Genomic DNA, 19,658 nt, shown 5'->3' with positions numbered 1-19,658 from the left:
ATTTAATATTTATTTACAGGCAGTATGAAGGAGGACTTGTCAATTCATGAGTTTTTACAGTGGTGTTTATAAGTTCCCAAGTAATGCCCAATCCCTCATTTATGTGCTTTTACAATGTTCCTAATGGTTCTTTCTTATCTTAGTTATTATGTTTTAGACACTAACAAGTACACAGCATATTGTAGTGTTTTCATAGTCTGCCACACTTAAGAGTCTTATTTTGGGAAACATCTCTTTTATACCTACTAGAGAACCTCCCCAGAGATTCAACTCTCCTATTTATGGTCCATATACGGTGTCAACAAATTCCAACAGCATGCACACGGTTACCACTGCTTCACTGGAATTGCAACATGCAACATACTGAAACTAGGCTGTTTACAATATAAATGTTTTCTTGCTATTATTATTATTATGTATTATATTATATTATATTATATTATATTATATTATATTATATTATATTATATTATAATTATTAAATTAATCGAGGCCATTACATGGCATGTGTCAATATTGAAATTTTGCCATCATAACATTTCTTCAAAACAATCAAATGTCTAAGGTTTCACTATTATTCTCAAGCAGGCTTTGTAGACTTGTGTTACTACAATACCTACTTGCTTGGCAGTGGCATGATTTCCTCCTTTTCATTCAGATACTTCAGTGCAAAACAGATCTGGTCCATCTTTTTTTCCAACAGAAAACAGCATGTACTTTTGCTTGTATGCATTTGTTTAATAAACCCCAACTGTATTTAAATGTCCCTAAACTTGGCGTTAGGAGTTTACCAGGTGCGGTGAAGGCGTTAGTGGAGCTGGGGGAGAAACTGCAGCAAGAAAAAAAAATGTTTTTGTCCAAACATAAGAAATCATAGTTTGGAACTAAAATAATTCAACATTTTGTGCACACTGCAATATACTCTATAGTAACCAGTCTCGTGAACCCCTGCTATTAGGCTACACAGTTTTTCATACATGTACACGCAAAGTATCACGCAATAATGTCATATTGCTACTCATACTTTTCAGCCCAAACTGTTTTTAAACACAAAAGAGAAACCAAACCGATGGAAACCCCAAGTCAAAGTGCGCATGCGCCATGTTGGACAGGGAGTTTTCTGAGAAATCTTTATCAGTCGGTGTTGGTCGCTTTTAGCATGATAATATCTCTGCCACTCGACTGATGGACCGCTCTCACTCTCTGCCTCCTTTTAATAACAGCACTTTCACAGCAATGAAAGAAATAACGCCACTGAATCAGGTGAGATTTTATTTCTTATAATAACATTTTAGAGTGGAATAATGTAGGTCTGCCTATATCTCTATGTCAATTTACATACACGTCTTTCATCTCGCTAATATTTATGTATAGAATAGGCACACACACACTAGAGTACATTTTTGCAAGGGGAAAGATAAATATTGTAAATCCAGTTTGGGTTTGCTATAAAACTTTTGGCTCCAGAGCACCCTCATTTCCGTGTTGTGAGTTGAGGGCAAGAGGACAAAAGTTCCCCTGGTGGTAAGAGAAATTTCCTTTGACCTAAAAAAACAGCCCTGAGCAGGAAGTTTGTTGTTTGTTGTTTGTTGTGGTTTGTATAAAAATCCCACCTATAGTAGAAGATATTATAGACAGTGTGTGAAATCTTAGAGTAAAGACGACCCTCCTCTGTCTCTCTCCTCCAGGTGATGACTTTCAAAGCCTTCAACATGCAAAGAGTCATCCAGGTGGTGCAGAGGGTGGCGCAGAAGAGCTGCAGAAGAGCCTGTCAGCTGTTCTGTTGCCCATTAGACATTCTGTGGTGTCAAAAGGTCACATGTTGCTCAGGTAACATATTTTTATAATATGAATTTTATAATTCATTAATCATTACTTCTTCTGCTGTCATGTCTTGTTCAGGTGTTTTTTCAGATGGCATCTGAGTGTTACACACTGTCTTTGTTTGTTAACATGATACACACGTAATCTGCACTATATATATTTTAGTATTGTCTTGAACACCAGCAGCATGCATGCCAAAATGTATCATTAGTAGAAATGTAACTTCACGTATCTCACTGTCTTTTTTTTAAAGCTCAGAACCATCAGCTCACAGAGGATAAAACTACACAGGGTAACTTCTACTTTTTATATTAGATTTCTGTTAATACTGACAACCTCACATCTTTTTGTTTAATGCTCTGTTGCTCTTATTTTTCTTACATCTCAATGGAAATTTTTTTTCTGATTCTTATTTTCCTCACTAGTCTTTGGGCACAGCCTTAGGAGCATGTCAAACTGCATTTGACTACATATATTGCTCAAATAAACTCTTAATTTTTTTAGCCATTTAAATAAGGATAACATGAACTACTGTATAACTGCATTTGTCAACAGCACATACGTCATAAAATAATCACTTTCTTTGTTTGTGAAACAAACTTTTTCCATATGTTCAGTAAGTTTGTCATCATGACTCATCTCTGCTCTTACATCACTCTGGAACAACAACTTCCCATTCTCACATTCTCTTCCCTTTTCCCCTCTCTCTCCCTCGCCTCCTGTTAACCAGTGGCTCTCCGGAGTCCGCCGTCGACCATTTTAATTGTGAACATCAGCAACTCTACACTGATCGACTGCGTCATCGGGAACGACACCTATCCATCTGCAGTGGCAGAAAGCCAGCCGCTAATGCAAGACTCTCGGCTCCACATGCACGGTGGGTAACAGCCGAACCAATTTAACAGCATATTTCAATGCAGTAAAACACATTGAGCTGCAAATTAAATTGTGCTCTGTTGTTTCATTTTCATTTTTCTAGTAGTTGTACTCAAACTGTGTTCATGAGAATAAAAACATCTTATTTGTTCCTGTGCTACAGATCAGATGAGGTCCAGCTACAGCCATGGGCAGCAGGGGGCAGCACGGACCTCTCCTCCTCCTCCTCCTCCTCCTCCTCCTCTCTATCCTCTTCCACCAGAGGAGCCTCCGAGCATCAGCATCCACGGCTCGCATCTCAACTGTGTCATCATCGGAGACAACAACTACATGCACGCTGAGCAGATCCACCCGACTGAAACTGAAGAGCCACGGCTGTGAGGCTCCGCTGATACACACACACACACACACACACACACACGCATGCATGCATGCACACACAAACACACATACACACACATATTACACATTCACAGAAACACCATCGTCTTTGGGATGATGAGAATGTAAATTCAGTATTAGGAGAATAATTTTGAGTTGTCAGTCTGTCTCCGACAGTCTTTTATTTTCTACCATTTCTATCATTTTATCTGTCTATAAAATGTCAGAAAATATTAAAACAAAGGTCCATCACAGTTTCTCAGAACTCAGCGTGACAAATTCACAATACTTGTTTTGTCTGATCAGCTGTTGGAAGCTCACAGATGTACAGTTTAATGTCAAAAAAGCAGCTAATATTGACATTTAGGAAGCTGGAACCAGAGAATCTTTGGCTTCTTTGGCTTCTTATTTTTTACACTTGGAGTGACGTCACTTTTATGGTCCAGTAGGATTTCTTTTTTTTGCTTTGGTTTTGAAAGTGGTTTCAGGCCATAGTTCATTAGTTGTTAAAGTGTTATAAGTTGTGAGTTCCAGTATGCAAAAACAAACGTCAGCTCCCCACACCTTATTAAAAAATAATATCTGCTTCCTGTTTTGCAATGCCAGGTCTTCTGCTCCTCCGTCAGACATAAAGTTGGGAGCAGTGGGAAATTTCTCACATAGATGTGACTTTCTAATGAGTCATCTCTTATGACTAGTTGATCTTTCTGTAATGTATGTCCGCTGGTCTGATATCCTGACTGATGTACTTTGTTTGGTAGGTAGCTTGCTGTAGGATTCATGAATTGTATATTGTGTAATTTCATAGACAAACAGTATTGAAATATTGTGACTAAAATCCTTATCAAGTTAAGATAAAGGTGTTGACTTATGTTAAAATGTATGGCCTATGGTCACTAACAGTAGACTACTGAGTAGTGTTCATTGCTGGAAGTCATTTTGTACATTCTTATGTTTGATATTATTTAATCTTATAAAATAACTGTTAGATCTTTGTGTTCAGGTTATACTGTACACAGAGGTCAAACAGTCAATATGCTGCCAATGTGTGTGTCTGCTAATATGCTCACATGATGATATGATATTCTCCATGTAACCTTTACGCAGCATACTTCTTCTCCTTTTGTTCTGCAATGTTGTATGAACGGAGTTTTTGATTTTGTTGTTGTATTTTGTTGCATGTTTGAAATGACCAAACATGATTAACATATATTTTAAATAAAGAACAAAGAAGATATAGAGGCATTGTTCAGGAATTGTATTTCTGTTTATTGTTATTAAATTATTCTATGTATAATAAATGCTATACATTATTTCAATGTCAAGAAACAGTGTTGGAAAAAACTCATTTTTTCTTTTTCTTCTTTCCTTCTTTCTTCTTCTTGCCTTTCTTGTTGTCCTCTGCTTTTTTAAAACTGCCAAGGCCTTTGCGGACCATGCAGCCTCTCCACCAGGCCTGCAGCTGCAGGGTCAAAGGTCACAGGCCAGGGTTTAGAATTAGGGATCAGTACAGTAAACAACCAGGAAAGGGGATCTGATAGACCATGATGGTAAGGCTGATGGATCTGGGCTCTGATTGGATATTGTTACCTTGATAGCAGATCTGGCCAATGCCTGCTGTTGGCGCAGTTTCTCCTGCTCCTCCCTGTCCTCCATCACCACTTGCTCCATCTCCCTGAACTGAACACAAATCAGAATCTAATTAACAATCATCTAATGTGTGACTGAGTGCTCTGTTCAGCATCAGAAGCTGTTCGATGTGTCATGCTCAGCCCTGCGAGCTGCTCACCTTCCTCCTCATATCTGACAGTTTGTCCAAGTTCACAGTTCTTTTGCAGCGCACACTGTTGAGCTGCTGCTCCTTCTCCTGCAGCATCTGCTTTGTGCGCTGCTGCCACTGCTGCAGCTGCTGCTGCAACTCCTGATCAACAGTTACAACAAAATTAGATACTGCTGCAGCACTTGATGAATATTATTTGAATTATATTATAATTAAAATTTAAAAAACAACTGATTGAATGGCAGCAGCTACTACAAAACACAACCAACAACTTCAACAATACCAGTAAACAATAGTGGTATTGAAACCACAAGGGGCTGTTGCAGTTTTCTAAGAATCTGAATAGCTTGGTACAGGTTCAGCTAAACTGAAACTTCCTGGGGTTTAACACAGAGCTGTATAATGAGTTGAATCTGACTGCTCTGCAAAAATGAACAGAGGTTCAGCAATCTTCCAGCAAAGGCAGGGAAAAAGAAGTAAGATGCGAACAATGAAGGTTCCAAATTGTTCAAAAATGTTTCATAAGGAACAAAATCAATTCAACATGTTTGTTACACCACAAGGATATGGACAATGCTCACAAATGCTGAATGTAAACATAACTTCTTTTTTGAAAACTCCATGGGGCACCTTTGATACCCCATCAGGGTTAAGGGTAGAAACCACATGTGTATCTGATCAAGAGAAATACATATGTGATCTTGTTTTCTGTCATATATAGCCTCAGGTGAAAAACAGTGACTCACTTGTCTATGACAGACAAACAAATCCTCATGTCTTTAGGACATGGTAGTTGGTATGAGGGGTTGGATTATCAGTATTCTTCTGTGTGGCATCCATAATGAACTTCATATTTAAATGGATTGAAATGAATACATAATTGCATATGCAATTGTTTAAGTGGTGGGTGGGTATGATACCATAAAGAAAGCAAACATTATTATATGTATGTGATGTTATATACACAGTATAGATTTATTAGAGTTTCTATAGTTATTCTTTTGCACTTGTCTTTTATACATCCTGTGGTCAGTTGTAAAAAAAAGCCTCAGTGAATCCATGTGCGCAGCAGGTACAGTGACCTCTGAACCACAGCTTCTGAGAACAGAGCAATAGGTTGAGGTGTTCATGTATGTTTGTTTTTTATTTAAACACATCCTAAACCTTAAACTTTAGCTAACAGCTGACAGAGCAACTGCCTCCAAAAGCAACGATTACATAATAGCATACAATAATCTGATGTTATTAGTCATGTAAAGTTACCTCATGTTGATTTTGCAGGAATTTATGTGACTCCTCATGAACTCTGACCTCCTCTTTCAGCTGTTTCTGTAGAAGCTGGCAAAGAGATAAATGAAGACATGACTTGGACTACAGTTAAACTAAGGAAAGTGTAAGAGCAGTGGTCATCTGCTTATTTTAGACCACGCTAAGAGAGGTACATATCCTCTGAGCAGATGGGGACCAGAGATTAGGATGGAGGTCATAGCAGCATCCATTTCTGTGGGGTAGATGGGTAGGTGGCATTTACCCAGACTGAATAGATGGACTACAGGACTCACCTCTAGCTGGTCCCCCAGCTGTTTCTCACTCTGGCTGCTCTCTTTTTGTGTGAGTTGGAGCTGTAGCTCAGAGTTTTTCTCCAAAATCATCTTCCTGTGAGCCATCTGAGCCGACTGCTGATTCACCTTACGTGTCAGCTCTCTGGCGACCTCTTTCAAGTCCTGAGGGGAAAGTGCTGAAAGTGTTGGACCCCTTGGACTTTCAAAGACCTGTACACTAAAATGTTTGATTTTTTTTTTCTCAAATAAAGCATGACAACAGATTCTCACTCACCTCTAGTTTCTCAGTTTTCTGTTTGATCTCCTCTTGTTGTCTCAGTATATTTTGCTCTCTCTGCTTCAGCGCTCTCTTTGCCTCTCTTGGTGGAGAGACACTTGGATTATTATTATTATACAACCCAGACTTCATCCTTTCTTTCTTTTTCTCTTCTTCCACCCTTTTTTCTTCTACAGTGTAACACGAAATCACACCACATCTTGTTCAGAAATTTACTTTTCTAGTTAACTATTATTTACAGTTACAATTACAGTTAAGATTAGTATCATAAGTATGGTTTACAAATGATGCAGTGATAAACCTTTGCATTTTCTCAGCCTTCTTCTTCTGCTCCACTTCCTCCACAACCTGCAGCAGACAGCTGAAACTTTGCTTCTCCTCCAGCTCCAAATGCAGCTTGAAAACATGCTGCCAGATGTGTTGACTGCAGAGAGAGACACACAGACAAAATTAGGCAGAAAAGAGGTTGATGCAGCATAATGTTTGTTTGTCTGCACTACTCACCAGTCTCTTCTCAGCTTGGTCAGCCTGGTTCTCTCCTACACACACACAGTAATAGTAAAACATTATTCAAGTCTATTTATTCATCAGGTTACTTCATGAAATGTAGAATAACGTGGCATAGAACCATTCAGATTAAAGTAGCAGACAGATGTTCCTCTGGACTGTGAACATGACAAACACAGTGAAGCTCACTTGTCCCCCTGCAGTGCCTTGCTCCCTGCTGATCTGCACAGTCAGACTATGTCCCAGTATGTCCAACTGGTCTAAACAGTCCTCCAGTACAGCTGCCAGTCTGAGACTCTGAATGTGGGATAAAGACATCCTGTGGAGAATGTGGGGCATAACAGAGAGTTTATTAAAATACCAGCGTGTTTAACACAAACATGTACCATATATTACAAGTTGGTTCTATCCCAAAACTCGAAAACAATGCCGAATTTACCAAAAGATGACAAATAAATCCATTAGTTTTCACACAGCAAGTACTTTCATCGATCATCAGGTTAGCATCACAGTAAGCGGTATTTACAATGGTGTCTGGTGCAGCTAACAGTTAAATGTAGCATGTTGCTAGCTAACTTTCTGTTGTTTCAATGGTGGGAAAAGACGATATCAGCTGTAACAGATAAAAACTTAGTTACCTTCTTCAGTTCCCTCCGTAACAGCAACTCTCACTCTTGGTCAATAACAGTTAATCCTTCAAAAGAAACTACTTTGTTTTTGTTAAATAAAAAACATAACAGTCGACAGTTTGCAAGTTGACATGTCACTATGGTAACGTTTGACAGCACCGAATCGTTTTTTTCGAGCAACTTTATTGATAACAGCTGCATTTTCTACTCGGTTTGTTTGCAGATAGTGGTAGATTGATTGATTGTTTCTGCTGACACCCAAGCTGTCTGAATGAGTTGGGCTTTACCTATGACTGCGCCATAACACACAGAACAAATATAATTTCCTCTGAGGCTGGAGGAAAAAGATAAATGCAGTCCCCAGGTTAGTTTTTTTCAAAGTCTTTAATGTTTGGTGTTTTTACTCTAACGTTGGCTTTGCTTATGTTTTCCTTCTTCACCTGATCAGAGATATCCCAGTTCTGCAATAAGTAAAACATCTTACATCATGATTTTTATATTCAGATTATCTGAATACATGCTTTTCATCTCACTTCCAATTGTTTTCCTTGCAGTGCTGCAGTTAAAAGACAGCAAGTGCACCTTTGAATCCTGCTTCCTTTGTAGTATGATCAGTTAGCTGAATTATGTTGATATACTAAGTTCTTTTACTTCAGATAAATGTGACACCTATCACTCAGTGATGAATTACAACTGTCACCTTTACCCAGACTCACTGTGTATTACAGTATGTGGCCTCAGATCAACTCCAGGTCTCCAGCACCTGGTAAATTAGAGGTATTGTCTATAGCGCCACTCCAGGGTCTCAGTCTGGATCCAGCCCTGATTTAAAGACCTCCACCAGCACCATCCTGATCTGTCTGGAGGAAAATCAGAAGCCATTCCAAGTGAATGAAAATCATTTTTGCATATTTTTAATGAAAGACAAAGAATATAGAGAGACATTGGGCAGGTATCTCATTTCTGTTTATTGTTGTAGTCATTATTTCTTGCAAACTCTGCAGGGAGTTACAGCTTGTAGGTAATACAGACTGAAGGTACAAGCTACACTGTAGTACATGCATGATGCTGCCAGTCACACTGTGAGGTTTTTTCTGTGGACTACTCCCCTTCATTCGGAGCTGAAACACACTGTCCCGGGATAGTTTCCCTCTCAGACACACAGATCTACAGCAGTCCCACTGTCAAGATATCATCAAAGCAACACACACCTGATCTACAAATAACCCGTTAGAAACAAAGTATGTACAGAAACAGTAGATGACTGTTCAACATGATTGTGACCATAAAAGGCAATTTTTAAGGCAGAAATATCTTGGGAGGAAGATGAGGAATGTGATGAAGAATAAATAGACCCAGGCCAATGAGACTGTGAATGATGAAGGGAAACCGTGAAGGCATTACATTAAGACTTGTTGTATGTGTTAAACATATGTTTTTTTAACTGTACATTAGTACAAAAACATCAAATGGGTTTTAGTATTACAAGTCAGGAATCTACTAAAGGAGTGAAGGAGTTAACATATGGGCGACTATATATCTATCAATGTAAAGGTACATTTAAAAAATATGGAGATATTTCATGCAAATTATTAAAAGGCAAGTCTGAAATATCCTTGACATGGTACTGTAGGTATTACTGATTTTATGCCTGCTTCTGTGCACATCTGACAGACATGAATGAAAAATAATTGTTACAAATGAACATGGTTGGTATGGTTAGTCAAGATAAGTGCTTCAAAGGCCATGAAAACCTTCTTTCTCAATCAGCCACTTACTACTTTGGTTGGGATCCTACATGAACACAGTGTTTGGTTATTTCTGTGTTTTTTTGTCATTTTGTTTTGTGCTTCTTTTGGTTTGAAGTGGACGGGGCTCTGTTGGAAACAGGTGATGTCACGTACTTTGATGCACCAATGAGGATTCAGCAACATATATCTGATGACAGTCATAGGGTTGTTTGCTTAAAGGGGACCTCCACTTGTTTTACACGTGAAGTTATGGGGAGCACTACTCATCTGATGATGTCATCAGGGTCTTTATATAGGGATCATGCATCAACAAATCACCTTAATGTCGCTGTCACTCAAATGTGATCAAATCACAACATACCACACCCACATAGTCCTGGTGATTAGATTAGAGTGAGTACATTAGCTGAGGGTGTTTATATATTTTCTTTTAAACAAACTTTGACTTTTAGCATTGCTTATATAGGCTTTTATATTCGATTTTAATGAGAAATTTCATCTGATTTGGAACCACATTTTCAGGGGCTTTGATAAGCAGGGGTTGGTGCAGTTTGTCATTTTGTTGTAAGTTCACTGCACACATCAAGGGGAAAGACTTACAGATGAGAAGTTATTATTTGGCACTAAATCTGCATGTAACAGACGATGTTTTTAAACATGATGCAAAAAAACAGATGAGATGAGGAAACAAAGACAACGCTTGCTTAAGATGAAACTGGGGTACAGCCTCATTAAGCATCGTAAGCAAAATAAAACTAAGGGTGACTTTTTATCGAACAATCATTTACTGTGCACACCCCTATGTAAAAAAGAAAATTTAAACCTTTACAAAACCTATAGTTTAATATTCCATAGTTTCTGTTGTAAACTGAGTGTCACCGTCAGTTTACAGCGTCATCTCTCTGTAGTCCTCGTGTCTCCTGCAGCGTCAAACACACCACATCAGTCCTTCTTCACTCTTGTGCTTATTGATTTGAATGTGAGTTGAGCTGGACCATGCTTTTGTGCCAGCAGAGAGAGAGAGGCGGGGGTTGGGGTCAGTCCACTTTGAGGCATTATTCTTGTCTCTTTAGTCAAAAGTCTGTGGCCAGAGATTAAAGGATCATCTATGACACCATAAAAAAAAGCAGAGGAGGAGCTGTACACGATGATCAGGACACAGCAACAAAACTACACTGTCCACGACCGAGGTTCACGTCAGCCATCCTGACAGCTTTATCTGACTGAAGTATACATGTACAGTAAGATCAGATCCAGTGAGTTTTTCTAATTGTGCAATTGGAGCTGAAAGCAGCCAGACAGACAGGGAGAGAAAGAGAGCGAGAGAGAGAGAGAGAGTTTCAGATTTCGTTGATTGTTCGTTCGGAGGGCCGGTAGTCCTCCCTTCCTTTAGGGGAGGACAAGTAGAAGGATTGGGTTTTGCGTTTTAAGCGAGCTCTCTTGGTGGCCAGTGACAGACTGTGCTTGCTGGAGGCAATAATGTCAGAGATGAACTTCTTACAGTCCACACACACCTCCATGCTGGCCCAGTCCTCTGTCAGCTCTGGGGGAAGCTCCAGTTCTTCATGAGACTTTAAAGAGCCGTGCTTTGAAAACCTATACAGAACAGAAACAGGAGGGGAAACAGAATAAATCAGTCAGACAGTGGTTTTATATTTTGTTTTTGTACATATTGTATTTTGTCTTAGTTTTCAAACCATCCAGTGTGTGGTCATGGGTAACCCAGACTACTGTTTGACTCATCAGAAACAAATGACTTACAGGGTCATACATAGTATGTTCTCACTAAACTGAAGTGATATGTAGAGGTACCACTACTGTACACTACATACCACTGTAGTATATTTGGTTTTGAGATATGTCCACTTCAGTACAAAGTGAATGAAATCTCTGTTGTTGGGCTCACAGCATTAAATTATTAAAATGTAATGGTTGTTTTACCAGCTCAACTCCACATACATTTATAACTGCTATCTGATTCTTAAGTGGCCAATCAGAATCAGCACCTGAGTTCCTATTGTGATAATAGCACTGTTCATCCACTAGATGTCAGTGACAGTGTGCTGATAGTCCAAAGATACACGCTGGATGAGGAGGGACAGGTTGTACTCAAACAGCAGCAGTCCTGGCTGAGGACTTTCACCTTTTCTGTGTGTTTTAGTAGTTTCTGCTCAGTTTTTGTGTATTAAATATAAGAATTTGCATATTTGAATTTTACTTACATTTATTTTTCTGTAATCTATGGGCTTTTTGTCTTGGGGGCCACTGTACAATTTCTCTGTACCAGTAATAATAATGAGCACAGCAACTTCTTTATCCAGATCAGAATGTAACATACACTGTCGTGAGTCTCAGTGATTGAGTAATTGTTAATTGAGTAATTGTGTTCGCAGCTCTTACTTGGACATGGTCTTCTGGATGCCGTGGCGCTGCGGGCTACTGGAGGATTTGTCAGATTTAGCAGCAGCTGCTGCTCCAGAAGCTTTTCCAGCTCCTTTAGACGCTGCTGTTGTTTCCACTTTCAAAGGGGGGGGCGCCGTGGCCCCTTCCTCTGCTGACGGGCCCGGCCCTCCAGCCACAGAGAGTCCTTGTCCTATAGCAGCCATGGCAGTTACCCTCTCCCTGGGGAGAGTGTTAGTCGAGCCAATGGAGTAGATGGGCAAACTGGAGTAAGGTTTGGATGGCAGCCGCATCTGTTAGAGGGGGAGGGTATGAGTGTAAATTAGAAGCATAATGATTACTGAGAAACAATACTGAGGCTAATCACCCTTTATTATAAAACCTTATATTCTCACTTCACAACTCACAGAGAGGCTGTTAGGCCATTTTAAATTTAATGTAAGCTATTAAATATGCTAATGTTCGTGAGATTGTTCTATACTGAGTCCTGGAAAATTCTTTCTTTTTATAGTGCCTCTATTTTTGGTCTGGACTCTCGTGATAGAGAGGAAACAGCCAGGAAGAAGTGTGAGTGTCGCATCTTTATCTACACAAGCGCTCTTAGAGAAAACATGAACCGTTTGAATGTCACCATATTTTTATTAGCTGACAAAACAACTGAGGAAGTAGGAGGCATGATCTCGTTTTTTTATTCTTTTAGACTTACCTTTTTGCAACACTGTGAACACACCGGCCTGCAAGGCAAAGAGAGAGAATGAATAGGAAGTGGTGAATTAAAGCATTTATACTTTCTTAGATAATCTAAATACAAATCATGCCAGTGATTAAGACAATGATGTTTTACTTTTTGCAAAACTGGCAGACGTAGGACCAGGTGAAAAAGGAAAACCTTTTGGTTCGACAACAGAAGCAAAGCTGCAAGAAAAAAGAGATGAAGAAAATATTAGAATCCATAATTTGATCCAATCAATTTATTAACACTAATAATCTCTTTCATTCTCTTTAACTCATGGCGGAGTCAAGAAAGGTTCAAACCTACATATTCAGTAATAGTGTTGCTACTGTAAGTGATGGCTGGTTACTGTATCTACTTGTTTTCTCGACATGATCCATATATAGTGCTGTAGAGGTTACCTTTCCTTTCTTCATGGCGTTGTAGATTTCTTTGTACTGCTGGAACTTCTCCAGCTCTGCCTTCACCAGCACCTGTCTGATGTGCATCACCTCCTCCACCGTCAGAGACAAACACTCCACAGGGAAACAGAACTCCTCCTACAACACACACACACACAAACAGTGAGTGGCCTTGGCAACAGAAGATTCCACACAGGACTCAGTATTTATCATTCAGTCCACAAGCAGCTGTCCTTCTGCACCTTTCAGAGCAGCCTGTGTGGGTCCAGGCAACATTAAGGTCATAAAAATGCCTCATTACTCACTGAAGACAAAGCTGGATTAAGATTCAGAGAGGGGCTACAATGTGCAAAGGAGTGATGGAGTGATGGGAGGACACGTTTCCAGCAGCGATGCAGGGAATCACAAACTGGGCACCGACTGTGTTGAAGGACTATTGCAACCTGATTGGAGAATTTAGTTAAATCATATATAATCGGTGCATTGTTCTACAATTTTTCATTGCTTTCTGTGCTATTTTCCCTTTACTACAGTTATTTTTCAGAGTACATATTCTGTAACAAAGACTGTCTCAATATTTTGAGATTCTGTCAGTGAATTAAAGCCATGTTCATCTGGTTTCCTTTGCTGGAATCTGTGCTTTGGAGGAGAGTGAACATTGGACTTATGTTGGACTTACTATCATACAGTGACCAGGGTTTGGTTGTACCAACTGTAAATGAATGCTCATGTTGCTCTCTGCCTGCTGGATGTGTAAATAAGCAATTGTCTGCTAATACATTTGCCATTACAACTTTATAGTTGAGTTATAGTATGTCAGTGTTGTGTTTACAGCTTGTTCCACTTCCCCCAAGTAGCGAAACTAAACGAACCAACTAAACTAAATGAAAAAAAATGTTCAAATTAAAATGAAATAAAAGTTTGTTGTTTTTACAAAGCCGTCTCATAATAGAAGGTTCACTGATTTTACTCCTACAGGGCAGTAACACACAGCCTGGGAAAACAGTTGTGTAATGTCTTATGAGCTTGTGAGAAGGGTCTCAAAAAGAGATGCTGCAGGTTCGGTTGCATTGGGCCTGTGTAAGAATCGAATGTAATAATCGAATGTATCTTCAGCCTTTCTAAATAGAAGTGCAATACTAAAGGCTCAGGCTCAGCTTCAGGTTCAGGTTACTGTCATTGCCACATGCTCCACATACACACAGGGAGATGAAATGTCATTGCTTGGATGTAAACAAAGTCCAGTGTCTTTTCTCCTCTTTTTCTCCGACTTGACATGTTGGTGGAATTTTACATTTACAGGACTGAAGTCACCAGGGATGATGAAAAGACTGTGCTGTGTGCTGTGTGTTGATCGCTGATGCCGCTGTACTGCTCTCACAGGTAAACTGTTAAAACAAACACAGCTGTGAACTCCCTCATCGGAAATTACAGCCGGCACTTCACGGCTGTACACTCCACCAGCGCAGAACAGGACAGTCTTTGAACACAACCACTGCTGGCCTCCTGTCTGAACACACCGACTGAGACTTTTCTTTAGTTTTATATTTCCTCTGCCCACTTGTTCATTGTTCATATTACTATTCAAAATAATTAACTGATTGTTCCATCTTTGCTATTTCTGTACTGTAATTGCTTGTTGCCTAACAGCAAACATACTCACTGAGCTGTTATCGGACAATTCATCCATCTCACTCTAATTAAAAGTGTAATAAATGAGCCCATTGAGGCTCAGAATAGAAAAGCTTTTGTTGAATCTGAATTCCTGCTGCTTTTAGTTTTACCTTCCAATTTCAATCATGAGCAAAGTGAGAAGTTGTTTTGAGGAGTTTTATGTTTTCTTACAATGGAAATACAACATGCTCAGTGAATGAAGGTGACACTGATCATGAAAAAGCCCTGATGTTATTGTATATTTGTCTTCTGGTCCTGTAAAGAGCCTTTTTAATAGTCACACATCATGAGTCACTGACTGCTGCTGTACAAGGTAATGAACTGTAATCCCTGCTCATCTCATGACTCCTGACAGCTACAGTACACTGCTTTGTTACCAAACCAGAGGCATGAAGGGGAAGAAGCATCAGACAACTTCAACTATATTTTTTTATACCTTCAGAAAAATGGTGAAAAAAGAAACTCAACAGTGTATTCAATATATGAAAACCATAGGTCTCGGGCACCCTGCTGGTCTAAGGATTTAAGGTGCCAACCAAGAACTGCAGTGTCCCCTGGTTCAAATCCGGCTGGAGAGCTTTGTTGCATGCTGTTCCCCATTTCTCTTTCCCATCATTTCCTGTCATCCCTCTTTTGAAAACCAGCTTATGAATTATTTTAAAGGACCCATATTGTATAAAGGTAGATGTCCATGTGTTGTTTGATTATAAAGCAGGTCTAGGTTCTATATTAATACTGTGAAAGATTTCAGACACTGAGCCTTAAAACCAGCCGTCAGGACTTCGGGAACTTTGTGATGTCACTACAAAAGCAGTCACCGCTCTCAGCCCCACCCACTTGGACCCACAATCCAACCTTACAGGATTTGGTTTCTCTGAGTGTTTTACCTGAACTCTGCTACATTTTTATTAGATCATTCAGAAAACAGTCAGCCAATCAGAAGAGAGGCTCAGATCCTCCTCTCTTCTGATTGGCTCATTCACCTGTTGTTACTTGAGCTCCAGAGAGAAGTCTGAGAGAAGATGTATAACTACACTGAGATGGTTTTTGGTTCTTAAAACCACAAATATATCTTCTGATCAACACTTCAAATAAAACACAGGAAAAGTGTAAAAAAGGCGACCTTTAAAAATGTGCAGTTTGGGGGGAAAATCAGAGGTTAAAACCTGAAATTTAATTAATAAACTAACAAATTATTTCTCCTATATTAGAGCAGATTTGATGTAATTTAGCTACTTGTGTTGGAGTGTTAAGATGTTATCCAAAGCAGTGAAGCGAATGATATTTGTCACTATGTGATCACAGTTCAGTCTGTACTCAGGCAGCAGCCTGCTCTACTGTAGGCGAATGGTCTCTAGTGAAGCAGGAAGCATTAGGAGAGGATGGGCAGCTACAGTTATGATCGCCTCGACGGACTGAGGACAGACTGGCAAACCTTGGCTGACTGTCTTCCACTGATGTAAACGCTTCTGCACAGAGCAAAAACTGCCTTCATCAACCCCAACGCAAACGCCTCGATAGGCTGGGAGCTCCGCAAAGGGTGGAGAGTGGAGGGAGAAGGGCGAAGGAGGAGGAGGAAGGGGATCCAGGGACGAAATGAGGCTACGGTCCGAACCTGAACGAGAGAAGATACAGATGTGTGTGTGTGTGTGTGTGTGTGTGTGGGAGGGAGGAAGAGAAGGGTCCCTGCAGTTTGACAGAGATAAAGTGAGCACACACAGTGGATTTGGTGATAGAAAGAGGACAGGAGCATAATCCAGGAAGAGGCACGTCACACAAACAAAAGGATAAGAGAGATGACTGTGTGTGTTTAGTTTCAATCCCTCCTAATTTCCTCTTCTGGCCAGATCCTGATGTTTCCCTTATCTACCCCGCTCTCCATGTCTCACTCTGTTTCTCTGTCTTATTAAGTTACTGGACAGAATCACTGTGACCAGGCCGGGATTAAAACCTTCCCAGGCTCCAGCCCCCTAAGGGAAGCTGAAGATTTTGTCTGATTATAATCACATTCATCATTTAAATCTTTTGTGCTTTTATAAACTGTTTTACATTCTTTTATCTTCTGATTTAAAAAAAAAAAATCAAATATGTTTTTTTGATGGTACATGAGGACATATGAGGAAGGAAAAGACATCTGACTCACCAGAGACTTGGAGCTCTGTTTGGACGGCGGCAGAAACTGTCGTACATTGGTCGGGGTTTCCTTCTCGATGGAGTGTCTCCTCTGGGGGGTCTGACGCCTCTCTGGCTGAGGTGTAGAGGAGATGGGCAGGAACATGGGGGGAGCTGGTGTTCACAGACAGAAGATAAGAGATGTACGAGAAGGAAAAGAGGGACGCTCAGATGGAAAGGGCTTAAGTATTTCAGATGTTAAACAGACACAAGAAAAACCAGCAAACAACATGGCAGGTGAGGCTGTGAGATTAAAACTAATCGATCACTCTCAGCGGGTGGTTTAGTTGAGCGGGCGACCGAGCTGTGACAGGGATGTAGAAATAATTCCTGACTCACTTTTCTTCCCCAGTGCAGACTCTGGGGATGTATCATCCATCAAAGATGTAGCCACACTGGAGCTGCTGGCTGACTTGCGCCCAACGAACTCATCCTGAACATGTGGAACATACAAGCAACTTTATCATCATTTGCTCTTTCGCACGCCAGATGCAATTCTCCAAATATCCCACCCACGCAATCCACACACACACACACACACACACACACACACACACACACACACACACACACACACACACACACACACACACACACACACACAAACAAACTCATACTGACATCGGAGTCAGAGCTGTCCAGTTCAGCGAGGCTGGGGGCCTTCAGGAGCCTTTTCCTCTGGGGTACAGACTGGGATCCGGAGGGCTCCAGTTTGGGAGATGCTGTTCCATTTGTGAGAGACAGAGAGCTGGAAGTCCTCCTGCCCATGTACGGACTAAACTCATCTGTACAGAGCCACACAAGAGAGTTATACAGACGCAGGGGGTAAAAACACTCGAAATGAATCTCAATTCCTCTCATGATTCCTTGCATCGTTAATCTGTTTGTATTTATCTAAATCTATCTTCATTGTCCTGTTCCCTCAAGAAAAAAGGGGAAACAGGTTCTTTTCTGATAATGTTGATAGTGACATGAAAAGATGCAATGAATCCTGCCACAGAAGACTGAGGTTTGAGATCCATCCCAAGGGAAACGAGGGGCGGAGGGGTGAGTTAAGTTGGTCTGAGGGGAGGCAAAGGAGCAGGCCGGTGTTACACACAGAGCATGGATTCCTCTTTAATGAAATATTTAGACTCTGAACTCCTAAAATAGGATTCTTTCTCCTGACAGCCTCCATGGTATTTTTTTTTTTTTGGTGGGGGGGGGGGCTAAATCCTTGAAACCAAATTCCCCAATTCACTAACCTGGTCATTTGTGCACTGACAGGAGTCATCAGTCCAAAGACAGAAATCAATCCATGATAACCAACCACCTACCAAGCTGCCTGACTCTAACTGTGATGTCTGGAAGCCCAAATTGAACAAAGAAAAAAACAAAAACAACAACTTGAAAAGAGGGTTTAGAGGGAGGGAGTGTGAGAAGAGGAGACAAGCAAGTGCTGCAATAGAGAGATAAAGAGCCACAGCTGATAGGATCTATAGGATCCTTTCAGTCTCTGTCAGCAACCTCATGAGCTCGTCCTCTCAACAGGAGCTGTGTTTCTGCTTCTAAACTGGAAGTGTTTCTCTACCACGTCAGATTCCTACACATAAACAAACCGGCCGTAATTAACTGTACACTCTACCTGCGTCTTGGCTATAGGCCTTAGCGTTCAAATGTTCAAATCGAGGAGATATTAGTTTACAGCCAGGGAGGAAGACAGACAAGGCCACTGGGTTAAAGGTGAACAAGGCCTTCTGAACCACAGCGGTGCTCATACTTTACCTAGTCCTGCACGGAACAAATCCTGAGGCATACTGCGAGTTTTGCCAAAACCTAAAAGGGGACACCTCCTTTATTAGGATAACTACAAAATCATTTGTGTGTACCGTTAGATCTCAATGATCTGTGGTGATCAGTGCATTGTTTTGTAATTCAGTGTGCATGTTTTAGCTGGATCCTTTTTTTGTTTGATATTTGCAGAAATACAATCATTCTTCTTCTTGCCGAGTTAGATGGGTCGATCGATATCACTCTCATGTCATGTGCATTAAGTATGAAGCTTGAGCCAGGAGGTGACCAGCCAGTGGAGATTTCAGGAGGTCAGAGGTGTTGGTAGGTGTAGGCCTATATATCTTTTATTTATACTTTAAACAGAGTCATTTCCAGGATTCATGCTAAGCTAAGCTAATCACCTCCTGGCTCTATTTTAAAGGGATAGTTGGGGTTATTTGACATGGGGTTATGTGAGATAGTCGTGCATACTCAGTGTGTTACCTGCAGTAGATTCAGATCAGCATGCTGCCAGTTAGGAGAGGCAGCCAGGAACATGGTACACTAACAGAGCGATGTGTTGCTGTGCACGGGGCCAGCAGAAAAAAAAGACATCCACTGAAACAATCCAATATCTGTTTATATGTACATTTCATGTACAATATTTTCAGCGGTTTATCTTCCTGTCAAAACAGCACTTTCCTTTGGTACTCCATTTTTCTCAACCGCTGAACTACCGTATTACTATGCACAAGCGCACCTACGGAGCGCACTGTACCATGTCGCAGCTGCAGGTCAGCTGAGAGAATAAAATGGGATCAGATGTTTTCATGGGAAGATGAAGCGCTGAAAATATTCTAAAGGAAACGTACATTTAAACGGATACAGGATTGTTTCAGTTTTTTAAAAGTGTCTAAAACACGTTTTTTCTGCTGGGCC

At 40.5% G+C, this 19,658-nt stretch overlaps 3 protein-coding genes across 3 annotated transcripts in view; 1 reads left to right on the top strand and 2 right to left on the bottom strand.

The window, feature by feature from the left end:
* The first annotated feature begins 1,170 nt into the window (after nt 1-1,170).
* Nucleotides 1,171-4,329, top strand: LOC111227825 (WASH complex subunit 1-like). Its single transcript, XM_022753547.1, has 5 exons — nt 1,171-1,263; nt 1,689-1,830; nt 2,078-2,116; nt 2,555-2,701; nt 2,864-4,329. Exons 1-5 carry the CDS (start codon nt 1,186-1,188, stop codon nt 3,079-3,081), a joined length of 624 nt encoding a protein of 207 aa, XP_022609268.1. The 5' UTR covers nt 1,171-1,185; the 3' UTR covers nt 3,082-4,329.
* A 97-nt stretch (nt 4,330-4,426) lies between these two features.
* On the bottom strand, nt 4,427-7,688 carry iqcg (IQ motif containing G). Its single transcript, XM_022753579.1, has 10 exons — nt 7,647-7,688; nt 7,397-7,526; nt 7,205-7,239; nt 7,002-7,124; nt 6,698-6,782; nt 6,424-6,585; nt 6,125-6,199; nt 4,871-5,002; nt 4,672-4,761; nt 4,427-4,543 (listed from the first exon to the last, which is right to left on the bottom strand). Exons 1-10 carry the CDS (start codon nt 7,667-7,669, stop codon nt 4,427-4,429), a joined length of 972 nt encoding a protein of 323 aa, XP_022609300.1. The 5' UTR covers nt 7,670-7,688.
* A 1,104-nt stretch (nt 7,689-8,792) lies between these two features.
* LOC111227737 (protein spire homolog 1-like) overlaps nt 8,793-19,658 on the bottom strand; it is a 45,219-nt gene continuing 34,353 nt past the window's right edge. Inside the window, exons 9-17 of the mRNA XM_022753425.1 lie at nt 18,732-18,782; nt 17,589-17,752; nt 17,307-17,400; nt 16,939-17,081; nt 13,122-13,259; nt 12,832-12,902; nt 12,694-12,721; nt 11,988-12,280; nt 8,793-11,183 (exon numbers count right to left, since the gene is read on the bottom strand). Coding sequence (XP_022609146.1) covers nt 10,928-11,183; nt 11,988-12,280; nt 12,694-12,721; nt 12,832-12,902; nt 13,122-13,259; nt 16,939-17,081; nt 17,307-17,400; nt 17,589-17,752; nt 18,732-18,782 — 1,238 coding nt within the window. The 3' untranslated portion in view covers nt 8,793-10,927. The remainder of the gene's footprint in view (nt 11,184-11,987; nt 12,281-12,693; nt 12,722-12,831; nt 12,903-13,121; nt 13,260-16,938; nt 17,082-17,306; nt 17,401-17,588; nt 17,753-18,731; nt 18,783-19,658) is intronic.

Source organism: Seriola dumerili, unplaced genomic scaffold, assembly GCF_002260705.1.
Source record: "Seriola dumerili isolate Sdu_G_001 unplaced genomic scaffold, Sdu_1.0 BDQW01000191.1, whole genome shotgun sequence".
Taxonomy (NCBI): domain Eukaryota; kingdom Metazoa; phylum Chordata; class Actinopteri; order Carangiformes; family Carangidae; genus Seriola; species Seriola dumerili.
Note: the sequence above shows the minus strand (reverse complement) of the source record. Positions and strands in the feature narration are given on the sequence as shown.